Source organism: Cupressus sempervirens, chromosome 4 (genome assembly GCF_028749045.1).
Source record: "Cupressus sempervirens isolate cs-2001-9-10 chromosome 4, ASM2874904v1, whole genome shotgun sequence".
Classification (NCBI taxonomy): domain Eukaryota; kingdom Viridiplantae; phylum Streptophyta; class Pinopsida; order Cupressales; family Cupressaceae; genus Cupressus; species Cupressus sempervirens.
The window spans coordinates 178201785-178224461 of record NC_143121.1 but is presented as its reverse complement, the minus strand read 5'-3'; the positions used below and the strand labels follow the sequence as shown (position 1 = coordinate 178224461).

The window sequence follows — 22677 nt, the reverse complement described above, 5'->3', positions numbered from 1 at the left end:
ATTCTAAAGGATGCATCTCAAAGCCCGTTGTTGTCAATAAGTGCAAGAACACCACAATTCTCTAGGCTCCATGTGTATTACACTCTCGACATCTATTATGTTTATTTATGATGAAAATGAATAATAAATAGGTGTTCTTTGTGGAGAAACTATTGGTATCATTCTTTGGCTACATGACTACTTTAACTACATATTTGTTACTTGTATCCCCTAATCATAACTCACTTTGTAATTACAAATATTGTAGTTTATTTATGTGATTTTTAAAACATTTTACTTGAATATTTTATTTTCACATGTACATTTTCGGGTATGCACGTGTCTAAGAATCTAAATGATGGAAAAAAAATGAATGTCAAACCCAAAAAAGTGATCTTTATGTGATGTCTATACACATACTATCATTCATCATAATTTTTAATTGATAAAACATAAATAAAAATAATTGTACTCTTATTTATTTTGATTTGTATGATATTAATAATTAATAAATAAATAAATATAATTGTATTCTATTTTGTTTTGATTTGTAGGTTATTAAACAAACACTTGTCAACATGTAAAATTTCACAATAAAGTACCTAATTCCTTTCTTGAATTTTTTTATTTTTTGTATTCAATGGTTCTTATTAGAGTATAATTGTACGGATGAAGCTATCTTCGATTTTTGTGTTTCTTTTCTACATTTGCTATATGAATTTAAGAATATAAATGTAACTATATTTTTTTATGTTGTTTACATGCCTTTCATATCGTATTAAATGCCTGAAAAAATATACATGACAAACTATCTTATATATACTTTCACCTTGTCACTATTGGCACACCCCTTGCTCTTTCGGGTGCACGTGCTAGTTATGTTAAAATGGCCAAATTGCCCATCAAGAGGCAACGTGACAAACTATATTATATATACTTTCACCTTGTCACTATCGGCATACCCCTTGCTCGTTGGGGTGCAAGTGCTAGTTATGTTAAAATGGCCAAATTGCCCATCAAGAGGCAACGTGCTAGAACACCCACCGCTTTGCTTATCCACAATTCCACAGAGCGGCACGAAAACCCTCTCTTAAACCCCTATTTACTGGACAAAGATCATCCAACTATAAAGCAAAATACCACGGAAATTTAAGATCGTTGCCAAACCTTTCTGACTAGTTTGATGATGCAGAGTGTAGTTTTAGCGAATGTTCAAATTTTTTTCCCCACCGCCCCGCAAAATGCCTCCACAATTGTTCAGAAGGACGCCGGATTAAGCTGGAAGATTTCTTTGTCGTCCAGAAAAATAATTTCTACGAGAAAGAATGGCCTCACGGATTCAGAATCTAGCGCGGACGTATTGAGAGCCAAAAAAGGTAAGTTGTGAAACTCTAACTGCTTTGTAAAAATCACAGTAAACTCTAAGTAGGCAGAGAATTATTTTCGTTACTCTGTAATTATCCGCTGTAGTTTATTTTACTTCAAATTTATAATCACCTAAAATTATGCCGTGGATCACATTTGTGAATTATCTTAGGTTATGTTTGTGATGGACATCAGAATCTTCTTTATATAAATTGTACTTAAAATAAGTATTTACATTCGGTGGCGTAAATTTGGAAAATTAGTTTCTAAATTTTTAAGTATCTTAAAATTTGGAAAATGGAAAATAGTTGGCAACTTTTACAATTTTTTTTATGGGAATTGGAATAATACTTTAAATTTTAGTGTAACGATATTTTGGACGAGATACGTTTTTTGTTTGGTTAAGTTTGAAAGTTCTAGTCATAAATCTAGAAGGCCAAAGGCCAAATATTAAGAGACACGAAGCTCGTGATAGCTGGATCGTTCGTTCTTCTAGTTGGGCTCTGATTAGTGAGACTGAGCCAAGCATGTAATCGTTAACTTGCACCGCAGCTGTAGTTTCTAGAGCTACATTCCAAAGATAATGCTTGATATCTTCACTGTCTCTTCATCATGTATTAATGATAATCTTAATCAGTGCTCATTTGATCTTTCTGCCATGCTGTAACTGTTGTTGAAAAAATCGCCAAAGCCTTTGCTAATTCACAAGTACTCACGGGTCAAAACTCTAGGCGAGTCACACTTGCCTGTAACTTGGCTCTGCGTATATGAAAAAATGGGGGGGGGGGGGGGTCTTTTTGTCATAAAGTTGCCAAAAATATTGTGATTTTGAAGAAAAAAATGGGGAATTTCAATAAAATCTAACGTTGCCAAAATCCATGATCTGAACTGTCATTTGTGTAATGCAAACCCAAATTTGTCACTGCACGTGACTGCAGGGATCTGGCTTAAGCACACGACTGTAGGGATGCAGCTCCACTATGCACAACTGCAGGGATGCAGTTCCATGACGCGTGATTTAGGGCCGTGACAGAGATATTTGACTGATGAAAAGAATAAAGTTTAACTGTAAACTCTTTATGTGCTTTCCTCACTGCTTACAATGTGTTTTTTATTTGATTTCCCACTGTGCTTTTATATTAAACTCATAAAAATTATATGTTAATTTATAATACTAGAATATTTTTCATAGACCTGATACGGTACCCAAGTACAATGTACCTCAGAATGAAGAGGAAAGAACCTTGTGGTAAACAAATATGCTCATATAAAGTGTAATAACCCCAATAGGTTATAACTTCTTCAAACACCAAAAATCTTTATACTTCAGTTGTTTGACATTTCGTCAAACACTTTGCAAGCAAGCTCTGATACCACTGTAATGACCCTCCTCAAATCTGCTCTCAAAAAAATGCTGATGAAAGCTTAAGGAATTTCATTAAACAATTCACATGCAAGGGATGTATGACTGATATAGTATTTCAGCTGGCTTTAAATGAATCTTTTTCAATTTGCATCAATGAGAATCTTGTGCTAGAAGACTCCAAATGGACTACTTAATGGCCTAACATGAGTGTGCTACTAATTTTGACAATATTCAGTGCATATATATGATCTAAGCATGAGAAATGAACACCTACAGCCAACTGACATTTTTACAAACAGTTGGTGTGCAAATTAACTAGCTGATAAATAATGATATTGAATTGCTTAAATGACACCAGCAACTATTATTTTCTTAATTTGCAATGAAATTTCTAATACAACGCTCATGAAATATGGCCAAGACTTTTGGCATTTACATGGATTACAAAATGATAATGCTGGTATAATGCACACTTTTAGCTGAAACTTATAACACCCTAAAGAAACAATACTAATAAAGGAACCTGGTTGTAGATGGCTGTAATAATTTTCTTCAATGCTGCCCCTTCTGCTTTGCTTTTCCGATTTGCTTTTTCGAACTACTTTTTCGGACTGCTTTTTCGGCCTGCTTTTTCGGTTCCGCTTTTTCGGACTGCTTTTTCGATTCCACTTTTTCGGACTGCTTTTTCGTATCTACTTTTTTAGACTGCTACCCTTTTGAATCTCAAGACCATATCTTTCAATGGCGACAAGATTTCCAGCTTGAAGGGATTTCGTCCTTCAAACTATTGAGACATAATCTCCAAATTTTTTTTCAATTTCTTTGATATTTTCAAGGATACTTAAAAGAAGCTCTTCCATTTCTTTTATAGTGTTCTCACAAGGGCTCCATCCTTCGTTTCTCAATGTGGGATAAAACATAACTCCCTTTATGTAACTTATGTTTCCAATGTGTTATAAAATAAAGGGAACACTTTTAATTTAAATATTTCCCACAAACTATACTCTATGCACTAATAAAGTTAAATATTTAAATTTAACTTTATAAAATAACTTTGTCAATGCATAACAAATCTTATCAGTGATAAACAAGTCTTCTTGTCGATTTTAAACAATTACCATCGACATACCGTTGCCACTGGATGTCCGCCCATGCCCAAGATGACTTGCTATAAATAGTAAGTATGCCCAAAGTTGCCTCAAAACCCCTCAGAAAGACCTGCAACTGAAACTCTCTAGGCCAAATGGCCCCTAAGTCCCTTTAATGTCCTGGTTAGCCTATGGGAGCGTGGGGAAATAGGCTAATGACAACATCATGCTATGAATGCTAAAAAGGGGACATTACATAAAGATGAGAAGTACGAAACTCCATGTGAGGGAAAAAATCTTCCCATAAGAGAAGAAGATGAGAGACCATACTATGTCCTCTCAATGTAGATTCTCTTATAGTGATAGTAGATGCCTAACAATGAATGTTGGAGATGATCCAAGCCCATTGAATAACATTCTTCCCCGTAGAAGAATCAAAACCAAATAATATAAGTTGTCTTCCTATTCTTGAAAATAATATGAGGGAGTAAAACTTAACATGAATTCAAAATAATACAAGGGAATAAAACTCAACATGAATGAAGTCTCTAAACTTTGCTCGAGTGTCCCCGTCTTGACGTTGAAAGATACCGCAATCAAATCTGTTCAGGGCCACTTTGATGAAGATGACAATCCAAGATCTAGTGGAAATGAATTAGAACATAATCCAAAGACAATGTTTTCTCCAAATGCTGTTTAAATGTCACCACACCAGTGTGAAACTGTGACGAAATGAATGATGTAGATCAGGGACTAGAGGATTCGAAGATGCCTTCATTATTTTTGAAGAAGATGATGCAATTTCATAGGAGCTATCATCAAGCACAATATGAACATCATCTCTAGTGTCCTCCAAGTCTACAAGATAAGACTCATAGAACATACCTAATGCTCATCCTAGCTAGTTGTATTAGGAAGATGATGAATACCCTATTGCTCCAAGCCACTGGAAGCACTTCAAGAATCAACACTAAGATCTGTAGATGTGACAATAGATGGAGAAGATGGATTATCAATGCATGTCAACTAAATAAACATATCATCCCTTGAGGATGTGTCCACACAAGATGGGGCAACTTTAAGTCTTAGTAGCACTCAAGGAGACATGGACATCAAATGAAGATCCAAGGTCTCCACACAGTTGTTGGATAATGGTCCAAGCAGCGAAGGGCATTCAGTGTGCTCTTTTTGATGTAGAAAATCCTCAAAAATTGTAACACATATTAGTCCATAGGCCTTGCCATTTTTGTGAAACCATGCATTTTTTTGTTCATAGTCATTTGGCTCAAGAATGAGCCCAAGGAGATAGGGCAATGGATCTCGCCCGATGCAGTGATTCTTTATCCCATGTTTCCAAGACAGACAATTCTTTGAAGTTAGCTTGACAACAAAAGGATAGAAACACAACTCTAATGACACGATGAACCTCCAAAAATAAAACTTCATCTGATTTCATGACTACAAGATACTTGAATAACCTCAATTTTTTTCTCAATTACTCTCCCACAACTGAAAATGTAGAATGAAGGGCAGAATTATAGAAGACACAACACAAACTACACCCCCTAGTAGAGACCCTTCAACCCACCCAACATTTATGGCTTTTCATAATTTTTAAATTTTAGTGTGTAGGCAAGTCCAATTGGTATGAAAATGGCACTTTATGATTTTAGTGCTGAAACATAGCAAATGGATTGAGCATAAAAAATGAACTACTTAATAAGAGAATAGCACTCAAATTTGAATTGCTAGTCAATCCACTTGAGAGTTATATATTATCTGTGTGGAGTGGCCTCATCATCCATAGTCTATCATCTCCCCTTTGAGGATGAATACATATAAGGCTTGTAGTTTCTTCCACTAAATTGCTATCATACATTTTCTTGTATCTAAAAGTAGAGGGCTTTGGGTGCATCTGTTGATCCGAACCATTCTTCTTCTTAGTATCTTTCTCCAGCTCATCGGCATTGGAATAAGAAGGAATATGGCTATTCCTATTAAGTTAGAATCTAGTTGAGAGGTGAGGGAAATTGCCCAATTGCTTAACAACGTCTTGAATTCCAATGCCTTCATAAAGATTTCAAGACAAGGAGCTTACAAAGTTTGCAATTATTAAAGTTCCATGTACTAGGCAGAACAAATCCATAGGAGAAACTAGGAGTCTTGAAAGATTCTAAAATCTTTTGTAAAACATTCAAAAGGAAAGCAAACAATAACTAATGAAGGACAAAATTCTCCATAGAGAGTCTGTTATGAAAAAGAGACTCTTGCATGACTGCAGCAAAGAGAAGTGTAAGATAGAGTTAAGATGGAGACCTACTCCTTCTGTCTTGAGCTGGAAGAGTAACAAGGTTGGACATGAGAGTTCAAGACAACTTAAATCTAATAAATGACTAATCCTATTAGGAACATTATAATTCAAACCGTAATCAAGAAATCTAAGATAAATTAAGTCCTGACAAGGGACATTACAAAAACTAGGACCCTATCTTCACCAATTCTTTCTATTAATTTGTGATGGCATTTTATCACGTGAGGTTGAAGTGGGAAAAACATATAGCCCCTTGCTTACTATTTCTATTGATTTATGATGGAACTTTCTTGTGCAAGGTTGAAGTGGAAGACACCTATAATGCCTTGCTATTAACCCCTAGTTGTGCATATCATGGTTTAAGGATGTCACTTCATGGAAGATAAAAACATTTCCTTTCGGCCTTTCCTACAGGCTTCTTTCTTGGTAGCTGCTCCATTATTTTTGTATGTCTAGCCAAGCTAGACGCATTGCTTTTCTTTTTTTATCTCTTGCCCTAATTACGCCGAAGGCATTTCCTATATGAGCTGTTTGAGCTGATTTTTACGATCAATGGTGTACGTTTCGCTTTAGACATGGAGACCATTGAAATCATCCCGGTGATTTGTTTTCACAGAATACGACAAATGCATACTCATAATGGTTCTCTGTCATTCTCGCATGCTCGACCACTAAAGTCATTGCCATTTTGCAAATGAAACTAAAGCACAGAGCATAAAGGCACGGTGAAAGCCAGAGCAGTTTATAAAAAATAACAGATTGGAGTAGAAAAACACATTATGCTCAACCAGAGAGCAAATTCTCCAAGTCTCAGCACAAAACCACCATTCCACTATGTTATGATCGCAGATAACGCTGTTCCAGAGCACATACTCAGTTCCAGATTCCAGGTTCCACAACTGGTTGATATCGCTGTTCTAGGCTCCAAATGCTGCTTACTCCAAAGAGCATTACCATCGACAGAAGAGCAGTCACAAGCAGATGTTTTATGTTCCTCCATATGTGCTGTTGTTGCCAAGCTCATCCCACCATTATTCCGCATATTCTCTTCCCAAATCCCACCCAAATCAAAATAAAAAAGAGGTTAAAAAAACACACGCTTACAGTTTTCTTATCTGCTTTGCCTGTGATTTTTAACATCAAAACAAGCAAGCAGCAGCAAATTATGCAAAAACACATTAAAGATAAATAGAATTAGATGTCAAGAAGAATCCACTGTTCACGACTGAGATGAAGATAGATTGATGGGATGGGGAGAAAAATGGATAGAGAAATACGGATAGATAGACAGATAAAATAAGTTATAGAGAGGATGAGAGGGAGAGATTCATTAAGTGACAAATACTTAGTTGAACTTCCATATCTCAACAGTGTACCCATTGCACACTAAACTGCGATTGCTAGTGCAACACTCTTTTATCTGCTCCATTGCCCTTTTTGGTGCTTGCAGATCTGGTTCTTTCCATTCTTGTTGTTATTCTCTTGATGTTGTTTCTTCATCACATTTTCCTGGTTTATGGCAACTTGATTCCCCTTTATTTTTGGTTGTTCCTAACTTGTGGTTGGCATTCTTTTTTAATCCTCTACTTGGGCCTCATTCCCAAGCCAAATGAATATTAATCTGAAAATTCATATCTTTGAGTCTTACTATTTAAGATCAACCAAATAAAATTTACGTTTGAAAGCATATGCACAATATGTGAAGACATGAAGCATACACAAAATATATAATCTAATGCATGATAACATGAAGCATACACAAAACACATTGCAAAGTTTCTTACCAGATTTCAAATTCATGGCTTGCGGATGCACAATTTTATTGCAGGTATGAACACTGTTGACAAAGGATAGATTTGCTCCAAAATTTGTAGAACTTAGTACAAAAATAACAGAGATAATATAATATTCTTGAACTTGAAATGTCTTTCGATCGTTTGATGTGCTTGCATTAATTGATTTCGATGCCTTGTTTATTCAGGCGGATCAAGTATACATATCATGTGGAAGGGTGTGGGGGTGAATGCTCATGTCTCCATTCGAGCATTCATCCTCACACCTATTCGGTGTTAACTAATCATGCCTGATTTGTTACAGACTTAACACAAGTCTAATAATGTATTACCAATCATTATGATCTGCAACCCGATATAAAGTATAGATTGATAGTGATTTAAATATCAAGGGAATCAAAGTAAGTTTCGGAATCAGAATAAGTTTCAATATATATGTATCGGTTTCAACTGTGCATTGATTCACATACAACAATAATACATATGCAGATCACAGTTATTGTCAGACCAAAGCTACATGCTTTAACACTCCCTCTTAGCTAGGGAAGACAAAGTGCATATATATAAGTTCTCCTTATTTGAAAAATGATATCATCTAGATATATTTAAGAAAATCAAGTCTCGTGATATTCTTTCTAGTCATGGTGTGTACACAGATATCAAGTCTCATGATATGTACCATAAGATATCATGGTATATCCATAGATATTATGTCTCATAATATCCACCATGAGTTTGAACATATTGATCTTCAACAAATATCAAGTCACATGATATCTATCAATATGCTCTTTTAATTATCATGATTTGTCCATGAATATCAAGTCACACAATATTCATCATGATGGTAATCTTAATAATTATAAATGAGATCATGGTATATCCATAGATATAATGTCACATAATATCCACCATGATAAAAATGAACATACTAATCCTCTACAAATATCACATCACATGATATTTATCAACATGTTCTTTTGACTATCATGATTTGTCCATGAATATCAAGTCACATGATATTCATCATGATAGTAATCTAATAATTATAAAGTCATCACCTTATAATATTAGAGTCAACATTTCATTATAAAAGATTGTCACCTTTTAATAATGTACATGGGTAGGCCCATAAATCATAGAATCACACATATGGCAAAAGAGTTTACACTTTAAACATCTTTAATAATACAAATTTACAAAGTTGAGACTCAATCTTATAAACTTACATTTCAACCATACCAAGTTTCTTTTTGAAATGATCAACCTTCACTTTAGGAAGAGCCTTGGTGAGAATGTCAGCTGTTTGATCACCTGTATTAATATATTTCAACTGAATAACTCTTCTTTCCACCATGTCGCTTATGTAGTGGTAAGGAATTTCTATATGCTTGGATCTATCATGAAATACCAGATTCACAGATAACTTGATACAACTTTGGTTATCACAGTGAATAGTGGTAGGTTTCAGAGGCTCATAGAATAAGGTAGAAACCAATTTTCGAAGCCACACTACTTCTCTTGCTCCCATTGCTGCTGCAATATACTTTGTCTCAGTAGAACTCTAAGCAACTGAAGCTTGCTTCCTGCAGATCCATGAGATCATAGCTGATCCTATGCTGAAATAACATCCTGATGTGCTCTTTCGGTCTTTTACACTTCCGACCCAATCAGAATCAGTATATCCACGTAACTCCAAGCTGGTATTCTCATCTTTAAGTTCATACCATACCTTAATATATGCTTCAAAGCAACAAGATGAATTTCACAAGGTTCACAGATGAACTGACTTAATGCATTCACAGCATAGCAGATATCAGGTCGAGTATTCACAAGATACATCATAGACCCAATTATCTGACTATATAAAGTGGAATCAACTAGTTTGGATTCAACGCTTGCTTCATTTAGCTTGTGTAAGTTGATTTCCATAGGTCTTAGACATAGGTCGACAGTTCCACATTCCAAATCTTCTCAGAATATCGATAGTAAACTTCTTTTGATGTAGGAAGATGTTCCCACATTTCTGACGAACTTCCAATCCAAAGAAGTAACGAAGAATCCCTAAGTCCTTCATGTCAAATTCAAAAGTCAATTCTCTCTTACACTGACTAATGAGATGGTCTTCTCCTGTTCAAAAGGTCATCAACATAAAGAATTAGGATCAACATATCACCTTATCATCCAATCTTAGATGATATGCCACATATTCTTTAGTGATATTGTAGCTTGTCTAGAAACCATCTCCACGGTCTACTTTCATGAGTCACTATGATCAAAGTCACCAAAGATCCACTTGGCAGGTCTTTTAACAACTCCCTCTATTTTGATCACAACATTATTCATGGTAGTTATTTTTCATACACAAATTTACTTGTTTGATTCCATAGTAACATGAGTGAATGTAATAAGCTTTGGATTTATCCCTAGGCTTGGTGACACCAAACATTCATGATAATGTGGCTTCTATTTTAAGCTCCAAGTACATGCATCAAGCTCTTGACCTTGTCGTCCATGGTTTCCTTTAATAGATTGTTAAACTCCCTCTGAATCTGATTTCCATCTTAAATTCAGCTTCATAGCTTGAAGTATTAAGTTTTCTTTTCCTTGAATGCAATTTCTTATGCTTCTTGATCCATCTTGAAGACATTGATAAAACTAAACTATCTCAAAGGGAAATGTTAATCATAGAAGCATACAAGATTTGTCATTACAATATTATAGCATTAACTAATGAACATTATTCAAGGGTATGAAATAATTTTCTCTTATGTTAGCACATCATAATCCTAGTCTAGAACTGGGTCACAAGACTGTAGTAAGATTATTTCCTTTGCTATCTTGCTGGTTCCAAGCAAAACACGAAGAATTTCACAACCATGTATTATGTATCTACTTCTTGATTGCTAAAGTTTCCTTGTCAATAGAGAAGTCATCTAGACATGATCTTCTTCCTTTGGATCAATATAATCCTTGATAGTCAATTAAAATAGATCCTCTATTTGCTCCCTAATAAGAGGAATCTGAAGCTCAGAGAGTATGCATCTATCATGACTTAGGTGGTAGCATCATGGTCTACTCCCTCTGAGCCAATATTACCAAGTTCCTCAGAAGTCATTGAAGCAGGTCCTCTAGCTGCCCTCTTATGGAAGCATATCTAGCTTCAAGAATTCAATTGGGTCTGAATTTTGTCCAACAATTCATGATGAACCATCATTCTCTACTACTGCTACAGAGAGTGTCTTTTACCTAGGCATCGTGATCAATGTCTAAAGTTTCATGTGAATCTGTAACCTTATACATTTTGTCCCAAAAACATCATTTAGGTGCCAATCCTCTGATTGACTAACTTATTGGCTCTGAATTTTGTCCAATGATTCATGATGAACCATCATTCTCTACTACTGTTACAGAGAGTGTCTCTTACCTAGGCATCATGTTCAATGTCTAAAGTTTCATGTGAATCTGTAACCTTATACATTTTGTCCCAAAAACATCATTTAGGTGCCAATCCTTTGATTCACTAACTTCCATAGATCATACATTACTATAGTATTTGGCATATATTCAACCTTCCAAATTAAGAATATCATGCAATGAGTGGAAGATGTGTTCAACAGTATCATATGTTTGGAAATTCACTAGAGCCTTACAGGAAGCTCATATCTTCTGGTAATGTTCAATTTCAACACGAAGTAGTCACACTTTATAATGCATAGACTCATTAGGATGTAACTTCAACTTTCCACAAAAATTAAGATGAATCGTACCATCTCTAATGTATGCATACTATAGACAACTATTATGGCATTTGATATTCCAATCAGTATCGTAGTTCTTGAAATTCCATACTATCCAACTTCGACTAGATAATTAGTTATTCCTCTATTCTGTGCACAGTAGAAGGCAAAGGAAAAGACGGTTGTAGAACTTGACAACACTCATGATGGTCCTTGGTGATTGTCAACACAACCATAATACAGAGCACGTGATAGCAACTTCTATCAGTTGTATGATCTTTGCTTGGATTCTTGCCACATGAAATTGGAAGTACTGCCAAAAGATATATTCAAACACAAGATGAATGTCTCTTTACTATCCCTTGATTATAATTAAAACAGGAACTTCTATGCACTAGTAGCATGACAATCAACTATGATTATCTTCCAATCATAGATTGGTGAATAACCTATATTCCCAACTATGCACTAAATATATATCACTTCTCATCTTTGCAAATAAAAATTATATTGCAAGACAATTTCTAACTGCGAATGACAGGTTAAACTCAGATTTTTTAGGGTTGAATATATTTCTTGATTATAGAGTATCAACGACATCACATCTGTATATTTTCCCATGAATACATTGCCATCACATCTCCATGAGTTTAATATCTTCACATTTGTAGGCAACATGCAATATGTACATACTCTATCGTAGATATAATGTTGAAGCATGTATATTTTTCTTGCTGTTGATAAAGTCCATCTGTGAATCCGGTGAGGAAGAGTTTGTTGTCGATAAATTTTATATTGTAGTTGACGGGTAGAATTGTATCCGAAAGGGCACGTGACGGTTGAGTCACCCCTTCGAGAAAATATATGTACACCATCCGGAAGGGACTTTGGAGCATCACGATAATCATGAAAATCATTGTAATCATGTGAATCATATTGTAAGCATTGGAGTGCATATTGCGTATATGAATAAAGTATCAGTTCTGTGTTATATCATACTGTACTACACGCGTTAAGTATCCTTTTACTTGTATGGTAAGCATTTGGCACCGTTGCAAGTCAAACCTAGAATGAAGGAAGTATTATGAAGATTAATGCCGAATTTGCTTAACAAGGATAGGAATAAGATAAAAGATAAGGATGAAATACGCACAACGCAAGTAGTTTTAATATTAGCACAACAGGTGGAGCGCAGACAGAAGCTTTAGCAAATTGCCGATGGGCACCGAGGGGGCAAAGGAGCACAGACGGAGGGAGTGCATTCACCTATTAGACCGAGGAGTGCCAAGGAATTGCTAGAAGAGACTTGACAACGATTGAATTTGATGAAAGAGACAAGGGAGGAGTTCCTTAACTTGTATATGCCAAGGGTAGAAAATTCGGATAGAAGGGAAGTAACTCGCACGGCTCGAAGTGCCGAAGGAGCACGAGTGTGGAGTGAACTCTTCGTTCCCGATACACTCGATGAATGGATACTGGGAGAGAATCGAACGACTTCGGTTGAGGAAGATTTTTTCTAATCAGGTAATACGGTTGTTAGAAGTAGGATGGCTGTCCGAAGCAATGCGGTTGTACAGAACAAGGTGGGTGTGCAGAACAACGCGGGTGCTCAAGATAGCGTGGGTATGCAGCAAGTACCTCAAAATTAAAAGAAAGTAGTAATGGTAGGATCAAAGGAGAAGTTGTCAAAGTTTAATGGTGACAGGACGACAGATCTGATCAGACACTGCAAGATGTGTGAAACAATATGGACGACAAATGGTGTCACGAACGAGGATGCTTGGATTTGTCAGTTTCCAACAACCTTGTGGGGTGTGGCAATTGATTGGTTTGCAAACGTGGATCCGCAGAAATTGACTGCATGGACAGAAGTCAGAGAGGAGTTCATAGTAGAGTTTTGACTGCTACAAGATGATAAGGAAATTGTAGCAGAAATATACAACATAAAGCAAGGAAATAATGAAATGATCTATGCCTATGCAAGATGACTGAAAAAGTTGGTGGGGAAGATGAAGAGCCAACCGGTTGAAGGATTGAAAAAATGATGGTTTGCGGAGAGGCTACAACTGGATTTGAAAAAGAAAATTAAGATTGTGCCTCCAGCATTGTACACAGATGCGTATAATAGGGCGATGGATCTAGAAAGCGAACAAAAAACAAACAAGAAGAAGCACAAATCGTCGGATTCAGACGATTCATTGTCCGAAAGTAGCAGCAGTGATCAAGAATCAAGCAAGAAAGTCTGAGTGTTACAGAAGGATATGCTATGAATGATGAAAGAATTCAAAAGTTTGAAAAAGAATCCAGACTTGGTGAAGGGAGAATTGTGGTGTACAGACTGTAAAGAGAAAGGCCACATAAAGAGTTCATGTCCGAAGAAACAATTCTGTGATATCTGTCAGGTTGCAGGACATTCCATGAAGGAGTGCTTGTTAAATATGAAGTCAAAAGGACACCAACAAGTATTACTGACACAAGAAGTATTCGTCGCAACAAACACAAACCATGATGCAACCTTAGGAGGTTATTGCAACAATAACTGGTGCGAAAGGGGTGGAAATAATAATAACAATAATAACAATGGAGGCCGGGGTCGGATTCAATACGACGCGAGTGGACAACCAATGATACAGTGCTGTGCGTGCAACCTGTAGGGGCACTTTGCTAGAGATTGTACTATGAAGGAGACGCCGCAACTCTTATGCAGATGGTGTGGCCTAGGAGATCACGATGATTCAAAATGCCTGAAGCAGGGGGTAAATTTGCTAAGTATCGAAGCATGTGATGAGAAGGTATTAGCCATTACACGTGAGCAAGCTAAGAAGGCAAAATACCTTGATGCAGAAGAAGAAAAGGAGAGGTTATAGAAAGCACGAATAGAGTTGGAAAGATAGATGAAAACAAGCAAATTGCAAGTAAAAGACATTGTTGATACCTCGAAAAGGAACTTAGCTGAACAAAACATGATAAGATAGGTAATGCAAATAGAAGTCCCTATTAAATTAAATGATTTTCTTCTCACAATGCCACAGTTATGGACAACCATTCTGAATATGACACCAATTCTAAAAGCGAAGGACGAAACAAAAAGGGAAGCTAGTGGAACGATGACAGTAGACCAAATGCTATTGGCACTCACGACAGGAAGGCATTCGATAGTAGTCGAGATGGGCATTCTGGGAACTATACTTACAGACACAATTGTGGACGGAGGGTCAGGTGTGAATGTGTTACCAGAAGATACTTGAAAAAAGTTAGAACAACCTACGCTATGGCCACCTACATTCCAGTTGCTCACGGTGGATCAACACGGGATCAAACTATTGGGAACCTTGATGGCACAACTGGTAACTATTAGAACGCAACCATTTTTATTGGATTTCGTTGTCATTCCACTGAAAAGAAAAGGGTATGATGCTATCCTTGGATGGGGTTGGTTGGTGCAAGCAAAAGTAAAACATGACTGGAAACGAAATACCCTATCCATGGAACGTGGAGGCAGAAGATTCATAATCAACCTGCACACACAGATGGTACGTGAGGAGTCAGCATCGTTAGATTTTGAAGGTGAAGGTGAAGGTGATGATGAAGGAAAGAAAAGAATGGAACCGGATGAAGGAGTATTGAGATTAGGAGGGTCGAATGATGACAACCTAGACTCAGTGAATGGCCTTTTCCATTGGCAGATGGAGGATTACAAGCTCTTTCCAAGTTGTAATATGTTAAGGATCGATGAAAGTGAGAAAGGAGAGGAAAATGAATGTTTGAAGGAATACAGAGAAGTGGAAGAAGGAAAGGCGATTACGGTTGAAGCTGAAGGGAAGAACATACAGTATGAACCTAGAAAAAGGAAAGATTCCACCGTATTATACATGGTGAACAGATCGTGCAGAAAGAAAATGTTACATCGCACCATGGATTTAGTAGAAAGGTATTGGCGGCAAGGAAAACACATCATACGGTCTGCATAGGAAACAAAGAGGAAGGGCTTAATAAAAACTTTAGCAATACGGAGTGAAGGTTCTAAAATCAGAAATACAATTATTGACGGCAAGGAGTGACAGCCGACAGAATTTATGGTACCAAGTTCGAGGATTGCGATTGAAAACAAGCTTGGAGATATGGAAAGTCTGAAGAAGGGATGGTATAATTTAAATAAATGTGATGAGTGACGATTGCAGGCACAATGGGCCACGAAGGTTACATAGAACATGCATAAGGCATGGCACGACAAGCACGACAAGCACTTGAAGTTGAACATATTTCAATCAAGACAACTAGTGCTGAAGTATAATGGGAGCAACGAGATTGGACCAGGCAAATTTAAAATAAAGTGGGGCGGGCCATATAAAATCCGTGAAGTGGGTGATAACAGAGCAATAAAATTATGGACGCTCGACCTGAAGGAAGTAGCTGATGTAGTGAATGGGTTGAAGTTGAAAGTCTATCATTAAAGAAATAATGAACCTCTGTAACCTCTATGGACGAGCAACTGGAAGATAGTCTAAAAATAATAAATATTGGTGTATATATGTAAAATAAAGTGTAAAATAGAATATTAAATTTTTTAGAAGTAAGCTGAAGAAAAGAGATAAATATTAATGTGTAATGAGGAAATATGGACTCAGAGCGTACGGTCTTGAGAACATTTAAAGCACAAAAGGCACATAAGCTCATCGTACGGACAATTAAAATTGTGAAGAGGTATTGTAGGGCTAGCTAAGAACGTGGATAGGAGAACAGCACTGTACAACACTTGGAGCACAGTGGACGACGAGAGAAGACACATTGAAGTACATTGCAAAAGATACTATGATACCATATGGCCTTCTGTACGGCAAGAAGACAAGCAAAAGGAGAAACTATCGTACGGTGTACGGAGGAGCAACTAGAAGAAAAGCAAGGTGCCATGTACAGTCGTACGACCGTATTGCTCAAGTGAAATCCAATTCAAGCATTGCCGTATGGATAACGAAACTCACTCTAGGCCTAGGAAGAATGTTGTACGGTCTGTACTGAAGCACTAGAAGGAGCATTGATTATATTGAGTTGTAATGAGGAAAGCACCATACGGTCACATAGTAGAACCCGTACGGACGTTGGGGTACCTTGACTGTACTAGAAACCTGTAGAGACGTTGGGGAACCTTGATCATACGACCATGAAGGAACCTGTACGGACATAGGAGAGGCACCATATATAGATGAATACCGTACGACATTTTGAATGATAGAGACCGTACGAATAGCAAAGTAGATCGTATGAATAACAAAAATGAGCTTAAACCGTACGACAAAAGGAAGTGTGGTTGCCAACAGATAGAGCCGATACTCGATGGCCAACATGTACGACAGTGATAATAGGTGAAGTTCGTACAGTCAGTGATAACAAGTGAAGTTTGGACGGCCTTCATACAGAGGAAATTGGATACTGTACGACTTCCTAAAACAATGTACGACTTGGAGGCATAGAGGTAGCAGTAAGATGTGAAAGTACAACTTTACAAACAAGTACAGTTGGTGAAAGGATGAGCTATATCAGCCGGATAGGAGTTGTAGGAAGTAAGGATTGTACTTGATAGAGGAATAGGCGCCAAGGCAAGAGAGGGATTTCGAAACAATATTGTACAAAGTTAAGTTGTGATATAATGAAAGGGATTAAAGAAGCTGCACTGACAGAGGTGCAGTAATAAAGTTACCCTTTGGAGGTTGTATTAGAGCATTCAAGAAGGAGCCCTACTCTTCAGGAAGCGGAGCCATTAAAAAAAAAATGACGACAAATCAAAACAGTTCATAATGAATAATGTATGATATCGAAGGGAAGGGAAAGACATAAACAGGTAGTAAAACATAAGCGGTTGGCAGAAAGAGTATGGGATTGGAAGAAAATCACAAAAAATGGTGTTGGAGCTGCTACAGGTATAGAGTGTCTATGTGCCAAAGGTGGAGAGAGCATTGGAGCAAGCCTTTCGAAAGGGATGCTACGCTTTGAGGCACTCAGAGTAGGTGTTGGTTGGACTTGAGGCTATCTTGATGGATGCATAGAGAGCTCGGGAGGAGCTAACCATCCAGTTGGAGGCAGTAGAGCAACACTTGGCTCAGTGTATCCAGGAGTTGGAAGCAGAGAAGGCAGCACGGTTGGCTATCAAGGTCAGCTTGGCTAAGGAGACAGTATTGTGTTAGTAGAGGCTATATATGCAACGTGTTTTGGAGACTAGTTTGGTGCAAGCACGAGAGGAATGTGAATGTGATGCGACGGAAAAAGATCTATTCTATTTTGTCAATTTGTCTCGAATATTTTGTAATTTTCGTCCAGAGATGACTTTACTTTTTTGGGGGGGGGGGATGATGTCAGTAAATTCTATGTTGTAGCCGACGGGTAGAATTGTATCTGAAAGGGCGCATGACAGTTGTGTCATCCCTTCGGGAAAGTATATGTACACCATCCGGAAGGGACGTTGGAGCATCACGATAATCATGAAAATCATTGTAATCATGTGAATCATATTGTAAGCATTGGAGTGCATATTGCGTATATGAATAAAGTATCAGTTCTGTGTTATATCTTACTATACTACATGCATTAAGTATCCTTTTACCTGTACAGTAAACAAAGTTTCAGTGGTTATTCACCCTTCAAAACCAACTGAAGAAAGCATCGAGCATGGATCATTGATTGAAGTCATGAACACACACAGGTAATGAAAAAATATATTGAAGATGACTCAATAAGGTTGTAATAATATTTTCAAAGGCTTGGAGTATGTGTTAGTGGCCTTATGTATAACGGCAGGAACTATATCAAAACAAATACCTTCAAACACATACGGTATCTGGAAAGCTTCTTAGACTATTCACATATCCATCTAAACTTGTAAGGTGGTGTTCGAATCTTAATTTGTTTGTCGTCTTGAAGACTAATGAGAGTCTGAAATTTAATGTGAAATCTAATCTGTTAAACTTAATGAGATCTCTCCTTAACAAGGCTCTGATACCATGTAAAGTTTCTTACTAGATTTCAAATTTGTGGCTCGCTAATGCACAATTTTATTGCAGGTATGGACACTGTTGACAAAGGATAGATTTGCTCTAGAATTTGTACAAGTTAGTATAGAAATAACAGATATAATATAATATTCTTGAACTCGAAATGTCCGTCAATCCTTTGATGTGCTTGCATTAATTGATTTTGATGCCTTGTTTATTCGTGTAGATCAAGTATACATATCATGTGGAAGGGTGTGTGGGTGAATGGTCATGTCTCCAAATGGAGACATGAATATTCATTGTCACACCTGTTCGGTGTTAACTAATCATGCCCGATTCGTTACAGACTTAACACAAGTCTAATAATGTATTACCAATCATTATGATCTACAACCCGATATAAAGTATAGATTCAATAGTGATCTAACTATCAAAGGAATCAGAATAAGTTTCGATCATGCCTTAAATGATCTCAGAAACTATATATACGATCATCGGATTCAACTGTGCATTGATTGACCTACAGCAATAATACATATGTAGATCATAGTTATTGTCAGACCAAAGCTACATGCTTTAACACATAATCTAATGCACAATGGCATGAAGCATACACATAATACACACATTGTTAGGTTCATTCATTTATAATATGTATGATCAATTCTTTATGTATATATTTGTTTTCATCAGAATGGTTCTACATTTTATCTTTTAACTCTGCAGGATGTGATGATAATGCTCTAATACTGCTTGTAATCGCCCCTTTTGGGACTTCACTTAATTTATCTTAAATATCTTGGTTAGGGTTTTTATTGTAATGTCCTTAGTAGGATTAGTTATTCATCTCATTAAATTTAAGTTATCTTTAAAGTTCATGTTGAACCTTATTACTATTCTAGCTCAAGACGGAAGGAGTAGGTGTTAACCAAGTTGCCTAGATACGAACTCTGCAATGGATTCCCTCAAAGTCCACAGATCCAAGCCCTTAAGCCTTTCTTGGGATGATGCCCACAAGGCACTCGGGGTCACTAATCCCCACCGTATCTTGGGATAAAGATGCTTTGCTTGGATTTATATAATCCCCTTCTTGGAAACAATACAACTTCCCTTCTATAAGTCAACAGCAATAGGATTTTTGGATATATATAAGTTTATCAATTTGTGATGAATATATCTATTTTGTACAGATGACTATATATAATTCTGATTTCGTATTTTTTTTAGATCGGTATTTCTCATGAGTACATTACAACATTAACTGTTGTTAAACAGTGCTTGTGAGCATTAGAAATAATTCATTTCCTTTGATAATTATCATTCTGTTTTCTTTATATTCAGTGACATAACTCCCCCTTCCTTTATGATGAGGACTCTACTTATAATCTGCTATTCTTCCACAGAATAGCAAATATGATATATATTAACTAAGAAATGTCCACTGGTGAGAGGAATGCTTTTAATCTTCATTAAATATCCCAGACACCGAAATGTTGCATCTTATGGAGAATATACGTGTTATTTGATAATGACTAATTAATAATACTTTACTTTGTTAATTAAATATATAACTAAATTAATATTTATTATGCTTATATTCTTATTAATAGATTGTTAATTTTTTTTAATAGGCAATGGGCTGAAGCCTAGATTATTTATTATTATATTTGTTGAGATTGATTATTATTATGTATTAAGCTCGAGTAGACTCGAACCTAAGACCTCCCAGTTGGGTGGCTCACAATTTACTGTTGTTTGTAGGCTCTTGCCTTGATAATTATTTATTTTAATGATCAATATATAAATCATTATTTATTTTATAAAATGTTTCTTTTGCAATTTATTAAAATTATTTATTACAAGACTCTAGGATGGGGACATCACAGTTTTTGTCTTTCTAGTTGCTGTCTATTGTAAACAATCTATTTCTTTTATTAACAGCAAGCTGAAAAATTAAATCTGTAATGTTTATCTTGTTTAAATTGCTTCGCTTTTGCTTTAAATTTTTGCTTTTTGGCAAATATTTACATTGCACTTTTGTATTAGTGTTCTCTAATCATCTGCATAAAGCTTCGTGTTTGTTTGAGGAATTTAGTAGCCAACAAGTTAACTGAATACAAATTCTGTCTCAATGCGAAAAAAAATGTGATATATGTAGCTTCAATCTAATATTTTGACCATAGATGTTGAAAATAGATGGAAGAAAAACAACATAAGAAATGCAAGAATTTAAATGTACACCTCAGGCTATCTCTATTCTTAGGTTGATTTTTGACAAGTGTCTAGGTTCAATGAATCTAGACAAGGCTTAGCCAAACTTATGAAGGTGATATTTGTCAGTGATGGTGTTTTTAGAGTATGATCCACTTAAACAAGTTCAAGGTCTAGGATTGAATGGGCAAGGATAAAGACAAATTGGAAATTTGTGAAATTAGTTAATTAATTAGTATATATTTATTTAATTAATGAGATAGGATAATTTTGATTTTTTGGTCAAATGCCCAGTGCCCATTGCATTAATCACGTAACGTTACAAATCATCAGCTGGATTCCTAACATGGAGGATTGGATAAATAATTGAATAAATAATAAATCCTTTTTTGATTAAGGGTATTAGTGTAGGATAGAAATAAAATTGGGATTGACTAAATAAATAAATATATTTTTTTATCTAAGTACTGGGTTATGGTAGGTTAAAATTAGGCATGGCTAGGTAAGGGACAATTTTAGGTGCCTAAAATTATTTTGTCTTATGTCACTCAGATAGGTTTGAAATATCACAGTATTGTGTGAAGCATGCTACATTTTGATTGCTCATAGCTACAACTGCAAATAAGATTTAGACCTAGTGAAAATACTTTGTATTTTGTCTTTAATTTAATTCAGTTTTCATATTTCATGTTGATGGCTCTATAACGAAGCATATCCTTACTTATTAGGTATCAAGTTGGTGTTTATAAAGAGAATAATGAATATAGGCATACAGTAGTCGAAAGGGTTGCAATTTCTTTAGTAAAGTTTTCAGATCTTGGACTTGCCTCTGTGACTTCCATAGCATCCTGATGTCTTCTCGTGTCTTTGCCTAAGGTTACAGGTGATATTTATGCTACAGAACCTAAGCATGAAATGCACAGATGGAGTAAAAGAGGTGTGGAAACTCAAACTATTCAGAGAGGAGGAAAAAATTTCAAGGAGAGCACAAGTAATAAAATGAAACCCTGGTTTAAAAGAGAAGGTATGAACGTTGCTGTCACTGGCAAAGATATTTCAGAAACCAAAAATAACCGTAGGGGGTGGGGGAAATTTGTTGAGTATCCACCACAGGGTGAGGCCAAAACATTGAATGCATCAAAGGAAGAGTCTGAGTTTGGTTCTTCTGGCGATTTTTTTAGCTTGAGAACCTTCAAAGATCTTGGCGCTAGTGAGGATATGCTTCAAGCCCTGAAGGCCCAAGGCATTTCACGTCCTTCACACATTCAGGTTTGTATTCATTTGCTTATTTTCTTGATGTTATTGACATCTACCTATTAAGAGCATGCATTGTGGGTGATGTTTTTGTTTCTGGTTATTAATGCACATTTACAAGTCAAGTTTGGTCTTGTAATTTATTGTTTTTGTTGCTGTGGAGTTTTTCTGGTAGCATTGGGTTTTTGGTTCTCAGCTATATGTATTCCTTGGCATTCAGCTATTGTGGCTGTTGTATCGAGTCATCATTTATGGTGTTGTTCAGATTCAGTGTCTACAGCGGATGATACTTAAGTGTCTATTGAGTATGATTACAACTATATATGTAGCTATTGTGCAGAGTATTGAGCCTAGCATGAGTATTCTCTGGGTGATAATTGTGCGATCAGCATTGTGTGAACACATTCATTCTTCTGTTTGCTAAGGATAGCATCATTATTCTGTGAGAGCCAATATTGTTGTTAAGAGAAAGATAGTGCAGCATTCATAAATGCTGAGCAGTCTTAGTAGTTTGAATATTGTATTCAGACCGTGATATTTTGTGGTGTGGCTGGGTTTTTCCCTCAAGGAGGGTTTTCCAAGGA

The 22677-nt window shown here is 36.2% G+C and overlaps 1 protein-coding gene across 2 annotated transcripts in view; it reads left to right on the top strand.

Moving 5' to 3' along the window:
* The first annotated feature begins 1136 nt into the window (after positions 1 to 1136).
* Positions 1137 to 22677, top strand: part of LOC149560552 (DEAD-box ATP-dependent RNA helicase 50-like) — a 131678-nt gene continuing 110137 nt past the window's right edge. Inside the window, exons 1-2 of one of the 2 annotated variants that reach the window (XM_089824737.1) lie at positions 1137 to 1355; positions 21723 to 22108. In XM_089824737.1, coding sequence (XP_089680863.1) covers positions 1163 to 1355; positions 21723 to 22108 — 579 coding nt within the window. In that variant the 5' untranslated portion in view covers positions 1137 to 1162. Of the gene's footprint in view, positions 1356 to 21715; positions 22109 to 22677 lie in introns of both variants that reach the window. The other variant, XM_089824738.1, reaches the window with a different exon arrangement.